The sequence below is a fragment of the Dermatophagoides farinae genome, chromosome 5, assembly GCF_024713945.1.
Source record: "Dermatophagoides farinae isolate YC_2012a chromosome 5, ASM2471394v1, whole genome shotgun sequence".
Classification (NCBI taxonomy): domain Eukaryota; kingdom Metazoa; phylum Arthropoda; class Arachnida; order Sarcoptiformes; family Pyroglyphidae; genus Dermatophagoides; species Dermatophagoides farinae.
This window is the reverse complement of record NC_134681.1, coordinates 3,833,663-3,843,493: the sequence shown is the minus strand read 5'-3', so window position 1 is coordinate 3,843,493 and position 9,831 is coordinate 3,833,663. Positions and strand designations below refer to the sequence as shown.

The 9,831-nt window shown below is 29.0% G+C and overlaps 1 protein-coding gene across 1 annotated transcript; it reads left to right on the top strand.

Moving 5' to 3' along the window:
- The first annotated feature begins 2,643 nt into the window (after positions 1-2,643).
- LOC124498990 (very-long-chain 3-oxoacyl-CoA reductase) lies at positions 2,644-3,873 on the top strand. The gene is made up of 2 exons (XM_075731183.1): positions 2,644-3,303; positions 3,479-3,873. The coding sequence occupies exons 1-2, from the start codon at positions 2,751-2,753 to the stop codon at positions 3,871-3,873; spliced, it is 948 nt and encodes a 315-aa protein (XP_075587298.1). The 5' UTR covers positions 2,644-2,750.
- Positions 3,874-9,831: the final 5,958 nt, after the last annotated feature.

Here is a 9,831-nt window from a genome sequence, read left to right as displayed (position 1 = left end):
TTACATTTAAATCATTCCAATTATCTGGTTGATTCAATGATGATGATGTTGGTTCCGCCGTTACCGTGGTAGATATTCCATCCGATTGATGATCAACAATTGGAATATCGACAACATTTTCATTGATAATATCTGACGCTGATAAATTCATTGTGGCATCATAATCAAACCAATTTAAATCCATTGTCGCTGTTGTTGCTGCCGCAGTTGATAACGATTGATTTAGATCATTTGACCAATAATTATATGGAGGTTGTTGTATACAATGGTGATATAATGTGGCATCCGTCGTTGTCATATCGATATTTATTGGCTGCTGTTGTCCATATTGCTGCTGTTGTTGTTGTTCAAATTGATCTATTGAAGGCGATTTTATTAAGGAAATTCATGCTAAAAGCTACACTTACCATATTGTAATTGTAATGTATAAACATTTTTTTCTACCTGTTCCATAATCATTTCATAATGATTAAAACGTTCATTATTATTGTTGCCACTGTTATCATATTTATCATTATCATCGTTATGATTAAATTTCATTGAATTCATCACACGTATTGATTGAATAATTTGACGAAGAATTTCAAAACCATTACGATAATTATGATAAATTGTTTCAAGCACAATATTTAGATCAACATCATTTTGCATGGATGTTGTTGTAGCCGTAGGATTATTATCGAATGACATTGTTGATATTGATGGTAATTGTGGTTGAATATAATTTGAATATTTTTGTTGCTGTTGTTGTTGCTCGATATTTGTTCCATTTATTGAAAGAAATACAGATTCATTCATATTATTCATCATCATCATCGTTGTTTTTTTTTCTTGAACGCTGTATTGATTTGTCTTTGTATGAAAACACTAAATTGAATGGATGACAAAAAAAAACAACAACAACAACAATAAAAATGAAATAAGTAAATTGATCGATCAATCGATCAAATATACTTACGCATGTGGCTTTGGTTGTTTCAACAAATGTTTGTCTACGTAAAATACGTACATTTTTTTTTGTTTTGTTTGTTTAATTGTTAATCTTTAAAATGAATGTCATTTCTCTATATGTTTATCGATCCATTATGAGGAAAATGAACAAAATCCATAGAGATAACTGTTAATTATTTTTTAAATATAGCATCTTCATCATCATCATCATCATCATCTGATGAAATTTTGATCATCTAAAATCGAATACCAAAATGGAATACGTCATTTCATTGTCATTTGTTTGTTTGAGGATTTTTGTTTTTTTTTTTGATAAATAAAAATAATGATGATGATCGCCAGAGGCTACTGTTTGACAAAACAATGCAACAACCATAGCCATCTAGCGGCAAATAAATGGCAATATTTCTACATTATTATTATTGTAACAAGGAGAAATCCTATTTTCACCACATTAGTACCCATTTTGATATAATAGGTCACATTGTTCCACGTGTTGTCCATCCATCCACAAAGCCTAAAGCACATGTTTTTTTTGTGTTCTATCGAATCATTTCAAATTTAAGAATCAATTAACAATCAATTTGGTATTTTTTCGAAAAAAACCCCAAAAAAAAATAAACCAAATTTTTCAAAAATGGTCGAACCAGCTCACCAATGCCGTCAAATTTTATTCCATATCATCTGCTTTATTCTATTTCTGATGATCATTTGGTTCTTTCTCCAGTGGACAATCAACGAAAGTCGTAGACGAATTGGCCATAATAATAATTGATCCTGTTCAGTTGAATTAATAATTTTCTAAATTTATAAATTGTCAAAATTCTAAATTCAATGTAAAACTTTTTTTTTGCCACACAATGTAATAAAAAAAATAAAATTTTTCATTTCAAAATTTACTTTGTAATGTTATCATTGATTTTTTTAAAACGGAAATAGATTTACACAACAACCACAAATTCAATGTGTCAATCATATTTGAATATGAGAAAAAAAAGAAGTGGACAAATATTCAAACCTGTAAGAGTATTGTAAATTGTATTTTTTGTTGTTCTTGTTTGTGTGTGTGTGTGTGTGTGTGTGTGTCTATCCAGGTAAATAGAAACCAGTTTTCTTGAATTTATTTTCCTCTTCTTCTTCTTCTACTCCGTGATTACTCAATTTTTGTTTTGTTTTGATTATTGAATCAACCACAAAACAACAACAACAACAACAACAACAACAACGATAACTATCAATTGGTGATTTGTGACGTTTTTTTTCTACCATTCAAAATCATAATATCATATTTGATCAGTTATTATTATTATTTTTTTTCTCAAAAAGGTTATGCCATGTCATTCTATCAAATACAACGTCATTGTGGTGGAAAATAAAAAAGAGAACAAAACAATGTATAAAAACATACAAGGCAAAGAAAAAGATTATTGATCCAAAATTTTGTCGTTATTGTTGCTGCTGCTGTTTGTTTGTTGTAACATTTCACCATTAGGTTTATGGTTAGAGCAATTACCATCGCCAACCACCACCACCACCACCACCATCATTATCATCATCATCAGTGTTTTCCTCATCGAATCATCAATTGAAAAAGTGCAAATAATCATCTTTGGTTTTGTTGTTGTTTTTTTTTTGTTTTCATTTTCCTTTTATGAATTTTTTGGATGATTTTTGAACAATCTATATAAAAAACCTATTCAAATCAAGTTGTTTATGATCATTTGGATTTTTTGATTTTCACCAGTGTTGTTCATGTGAAAGATATTGATTTTTTTTTTTGGAAAAATCATCAAATAAAAATGGAAACATTAGAATGTTTTGGATTCATCATTACATGGTATATTGTGATTCGTATTTTGATTATTAGCTGGTTATGGCCATTATTGAAATATGTTTGGATAATTTATCTACAAAATTACAATGATCATAATCGAAAATATTTTCAACCATCATCGGATAAATGGGCCATAATAACCGGCGGTACTGATGGTATCGGTCTAGCTTATTGCCATCAATTGGCCGAAATTGGTTATCCATTATTCATTATAAGTAGATCATTGAAAAAACTTGAATCGATTGCACAACAATTACGTGAACAATATCCACAATGTCCAGAGATTCGTATATTTCAATTTGATTTCAACGATAATTTTGAATCAAATAATTATGATAACCTTGAAATGGCCATTGAACAATTGTCAAATATCGATATATTGGTGAATAATGTTGGAATTTCATATCGTACAGCAGAATTTTTTACTGATATAACACGTATTGAACCAAATTTTCATCGATCAATAATCAATGTTAATATTGTATCAGTATTACGTTTAACATTAATCTGTTTACCACGTATGATTGAACAACAAAATGGTATCATCATCAATATCAGGTTTGTTTTTATATTTGATTGATTATAATACATTCAACAATCATCGATTAATGATTAATCTATTTTTTTTCCAATTCAAAATGTCATACAATCAATCAATCAATATATGCATTCATATCATTAGTTCATTATCAGCAATTTGTCCTATGCCATTATTGTCTGCATATTCAGCAAGTAAAGCTTGTGTTGATTATTTTAGTCAATGTCTATGTTTGGAATTAAATGATCAATATCCGAAAATTTTCATACAAAGTATATTACCTGGTTTTGTTGCCACAAAAATGTCAAAAATGTCACCATCACGTACAGTACCATCGGCTGATAGTTATGTTCATTCGGCAATACTGTCTATTGGACATACGAATCGTACATTTGTTTTTATTTTACATTGTCTTCATTATAAACTTTATCAATTCTCCAATCATTGTTTTATCGATATTTATAGACGAATTGCTTATAAACAAATGCTTAAATTGCGGCAAAAATATTTACGTAAAGAAGCATTGGCTAAATGTAAAAGAATTCAATAATTTTTTGATGAATTTTTTTTAATCATTAACTTACCTATTGAATCAGGTGAATCAATTATTTGCACAATTTTTTTTTTTGTTTTAATCAACACAAAATAAAATAAAATAAAATTTTGAACAGATGAACAAAAAAAAAATGAGAATGGAATTCACACGCGTACACACACTTGTTGTTGTTGTTGTTGTTTTGTTACATGTCATGGTGGTCAACGAATGAAAAAAAAACCGAAACCATTTGCATCATATTCACCAGAAAAAAAACAGAAGAAAAAAAAACACCACCAACAAAACGCCAACGGTTATGTAGATGTGTGTGTGTGTGTGTGTGTGTGTATGGTTTTGGTTTTGGTTTTGATGTTTTTTTTTTGGTTGCAATTTTAGACCCACTACGACCACGTATACATAACCAACAAGTATAATATATTTCAATGCCATTACTTTTGCAATACAGAACACATCTCATTTCATTTAATCATATTTTCTGTTTCATTGTGTTGAAACAAACAAACAAACACGGCGTTTTTTTTCATATAAAATTCCGATTTTTTTTTCTTCTTCTTCTCATTCCACACCATATTTTCTGGTATTCAACTTTTAATTTTCAATCCCAACAATCTCTTCATAATTCATTTTCTGATGAACACAAACACAAACATATACATACAGTGTTTAATGTCAAAAATCAACAACAACAGCAACGAAATATATATACAATTTTAAATGCCGACAATTGAATCAAATTCAGTGTAGATTGTGTGATTGATAATAATAGTAATACCAGATCATCATTGCCTTGACGATTCCATTTAATATATAATAATAATAATAATAATCCATTATTATTCAAATGTATGTTGGTTTTTTATTTGTAATGTGAACAAAATAGAACGCTGAATTTGATTGTTTTCACTGTTTTAGATTGAATTTTTTTTTCTCAGTTTATTTGTTTGTTTGTTTTTTTTCTGCTATAGCTGATTCATCATCAACAAGTTTCATATCGATAATTTTTTCTCATATATCACCACGGACACACACACACACACACACACACACACACACACGCACACCAACGAATACATCGTAGTAGTCTAGATTTAAAATTTATAAACAAGTTAGGTTGAAGTGTTTTTTTAAATTTTGAAAAAAAATTTCTTCCAAAAAAACTAAAGAAAAAAAATGGATGGTTCAAGTTTTCATATTATGGTTGAAAAAGCTTTTCAACAATCATCAGCCGAGATGGTAACAACATCATCACCTTTGGTACTGTCAACAACAACAACAACAACTGCAGCAACAACAACAATGGTGACCGCCACTAATGTTCCGGTATCAAATTTTCCTTATCCAGGTGATACATTTTCTGTTTTGGCTTTTTTCTTCATGTTTGGTGTCATCATCGGTATTGCTGTTGGTATTTTATCACGTTGTATGCAAACATCAATTAGTGGCCATCATTTTCCAAGTCCATTTATTCGTTCATCATCATGGTTTGATTACATTGATTTTTCCGTAAATAATAATAATAATCGTAATCGTAGAATTGTTCCAACAACAAATGAAGAAGAAATGATCGAATTTCCATTACAACGTGATCGTATCACACGACAGCAAACATTCATTTGTGGCCATTGTGGAAATACTATGAGGAATGTTCCACAACAGCAGCAACAACAACAACAACAACAACAACAAGAAACATATTTTGATGAGAATGAACAGCCACCACCTTATCATGATATTTGTTCAGATCGATCATCAAGCATTAATATGGATGATGTTTCTAACATGGATAGTGTTGTGGTCAATGTTGATGAACATGATTATGATCAACGATCATCAACTACCACTATTAATTTTGTCACTGCCAATAATGATTGAAAAACAAAAAAACATTTTGCATACACCATCATCATCCGATTCTGATGATTGGAATTTCTTCTTTTTTTTAACCCTTTTTGCACTTGGACATGGATAAAATTTTTTTTTAATTTTATTTTCTGTTGTAATTGACAACTTATTATTATTATTATCATCATTTTTTTAAATCAGAAAAATTATTTCATCTCAAATCAAACGCTAACGATAAGTTTTAGTCACATGAATTTTTTTTTTGTCTTGTTTTGTTTTGTTTTTGCACATTCAATTGCAACCACCCACGCACGCACGCATGCACGCATGCACTCACACACGAAAAAAAAAATTTAAAATCAAAATTTATTCTTTATTCATTAAATAAAAATCCAAATTAAATTGTTTTGAAAAAAAAAAATTTTGTAATGAAATTTTGAAATTTGATCATCGTCATTTATTATTTTGAAAAATTTCCGTTTTCAGGTAATTTAATGGAATGATTTATGAAAATAAAATTGATAATCAATGCAATCAAAATGATAATCAAAATGGAAATGGTCAATGTTCGAATACCACAAAATGATTGCCGTAATGAAATTCTTTCATCACGTATTCGTTGACGATGTTCAACCAATCGTTGTATACGTCGATTCTGTATGAGCAAACGGCGGTCATTATTACGTCGTGCGTGACGTGATGACATTTTTAAATGCATTTGATTATTACAATTATGTAATGCAGGCATGATTTGATCGAATATCCACACTATATGAATTGTCGATGAAATAATTGATTGATGGTATCGATTGATTAAAATTTAAATTTCAACAATGAAAATGAAACATAAAAAAAACTGATGATTATCAAACGGATGATGTTTTTGGGTTGAAATATGATTAAGATCGAAACAAAAACAAACTGAAAAAAATTTCAATATCAGTTTTACCCGGTTTTTTTGTTGTTGTTGTTGTTGATTTTTTTCTCTTTTTTTTGTCAATTCTCAACAAGCAACAGGCATACAGCTATATAGCTGCAACAATGAACATTTCACAACGTTTTCACGTTGTTCTGTACACCACTGATAATGGTGATACATTGCAATGTGTTTTTTATCCATTGCAACAGTAATGATGCATCGCCATTGTGAATTAACTGTATTATTAAGGGTTATTCATGATGAATGAACGAAAGGTACAAATTGGGATTCAAATTTCGCCATTTTTATATAACTTGTACATCTGAACAACAACAACAAGAAAAAAATTGATGCACGTGAAACAGAACAGACAAGTTCATTATACCGCCATCGTCTGTGTGTGTATGTTTGTTTGCAACAAATGACCACACACATTCTATTTGAATTTTGTTGTTGTTGTTGTTTATTATGGTCGTTTGCAATTTCATATTAAAAAATCCAAAAAAAAAAAATTTCATCGATAAAATCCGTGCAAAAAAAACCAAAAAATAAAACAATTTTTAAATTACCCGAAAAAAACCTTGAAACTAAAATTTAATTGTCAAAAAAAAAGAGGAACAAAAAGGATATTCCGAAGGATTTATGTTCATTCTGGAATCGGTGGTTTTAAACCACACACACACACATATGGTCAGAAAAGAAATTTCAAACAAACAAAGAATTATTTTGCATTGTGATTAATTAGCTTTACGTATTCAACAACTTGTGAATTCAATAAAAAAAAAAAAATAACTAGACGCAAAATGTTCTACTTTTGGAAATGCTGGATTTTGTTTTGTTTTGTTTTTGTTTCTTTGGATACTTTCGTTTGATTTATTTGTCTCGAGTTTAAAAAAAAACAAAAAAAACTGGAAAAATTCTGTCCACACACATCATTTATCACATAGTGTTAATGATTTATAAATCATCATCATTAGAAAAAAAAACCTTGACGATCAAAACTCTAAACTGAAATTTTTTTTTTTTTTTTTTTTTTGTCAAATCAGCAAAAAAAACAAACAAAAAATATTAAAATGTCAAAAAAATTTTGTCATTTCAAAACCGGAAAAAAATTCCCATTATACAATGAAGATGGCGCTACATTAAAAATCGTTGAATAGTTGTGTAATTTATTTTTCAACCACCAGATGGTGGGCCATTCGTGATTAATTTTTAGCAAAAACATTTGCTCATTGAGAAGTATTGAACAAGAAAAAAAAATGCACCGTCGTAGTATGTGTGTGTCTGTGTCTGTGAATCAGAGTGTTTCATCGACATTCATTTTGCTTGAAAAAAAAACGATTGTAAATTCGGTTTATTTTTTTGTCCATTGAGAGAATTTGTCGCCAATGTATATATAGTCGAAACAAGACAAGCGAAAAACTCTCTGTCTTTCTCTCAGAGAAAAAATGATTCAAAATCTTGAAAATACCAACCAAACTAAAACACATATAAATATATTCTACAACGTGATAAGGTGATTGACATGATTGTGTTTCATAAAAGTGAATATCACACACACACACACATGTAAAACATGATATATTCTCACTTGTGAACAAAAAAAATAAACACGGTTTTCAAACTGAGAAATATATAGCAAAAAAAAAAAAAGAAAAAAAACAAAAAAAAACAAAAAAATTGAGGCCAAAGAATAAAAACAAAACAAAAAAAAAAACCGGGCCAACACCCACACTACCGCCACTGTCGTTTTCTTTTCTACCAAACCAAGTAACCAGAAAACACACACAAAACTATATACAATAAAATACCGGCTATTCACTTGAATATATAAGAATCAAGAATCAAGAATAGAAAATTTTTTTTTTCTTCATATCTATAAATGTGTAAAGAATCTGTGTATTAAAAGAAAAAAAAAATTAATTTATTCAAATTGAAAAAAAAAATTAATGATGATGATGATTTGTGTATTGCACATATGGATCGAAATAGCCGTATAGTATAGTCCTTTTTATATTTTCAAAATATAATAAAAAGATATATACTTTGTGTGTTCAGAGTATCTACAGTATCTATCAATCTCTCTCTATATATATTGTCCGCGTCGTCGTTAAGTAGCACACAACACACATAGAAGATACACTCACAAATCTGTCTGTGTGTGTGTGTGTGTGTTGATACTCGAGGCTTGGCTATATTTTTTGTTGTGTATTATTTGTGATTGTGTGTGTGTGTGTGTATTTTTTTCGCAATCAAATTGGATTCTTTCATTAAAAAAAAAAATTCACATTTAAAATATTCTTGTGATTCTTTTGTGATAATGATTCTATGATGTGTATTGGTGTATTGGTGTGTGTATGTGTGTGTGTTTAAATCAACATTAGCATTTAAAAGTGTATGATTTATAAATATATCGATTTTATTTTAATGGAAATTTCTTTTTTTTCCCCAGATTCTTAGCTGATCATTCTGTTTTTTCGGATTAATTCTTTGGTTTCGATTAATTTTGCATTGTATTCTGTTCATTCAAAATGTGTACAATGTACAAAGTACGATCAATTAATTGTTTTTTCTATTAAAAAATCCTTTGAATTGAATTTTCTATTGAATGTGGAGGTGTATAATGAAAATGAACATCACAATACACCTTGATTGTTTGACCATCACAAGGTTAATGATAATTTATAAAATGGTGAAAATCATTGAAACCTTGAATTGAATTTTATTGTGCCATTTTTATACTGTCTCTGTGTGTGTGTGAGTGCTCGTTTATTGTTTGTTTATGTTTATTTCATATGTGAATGTTTCAAAAAAAAAAGAAAAAAAACATCAAATTGGAAGATTCCAAAAAAAAGTCATAAATATATAAAGTTTAACACCATCTTTTTCAATCGACAATTCATTTACAACAGCCACCAACACCGCCACCAACATCACCACAATCATTATCATCATCATCGAAAACGGATTCTAAATTTAGCCACCGAATTTTTTTTTCCATTCAAAAAGCACACAAAAAAATACACTTACTGTGCAGACTGTCTGTGTATTGTGTGTGTGTGTGGAAATTAAAATCATCATCACCATCATCATCATTATATGATTTTGGATAGAGAATAATCGGAATAATGATAAAAAGTAAAGAACAAAAAGAAAAACAAAAAAAAATTCGTGTCTTCATCATCAACAAT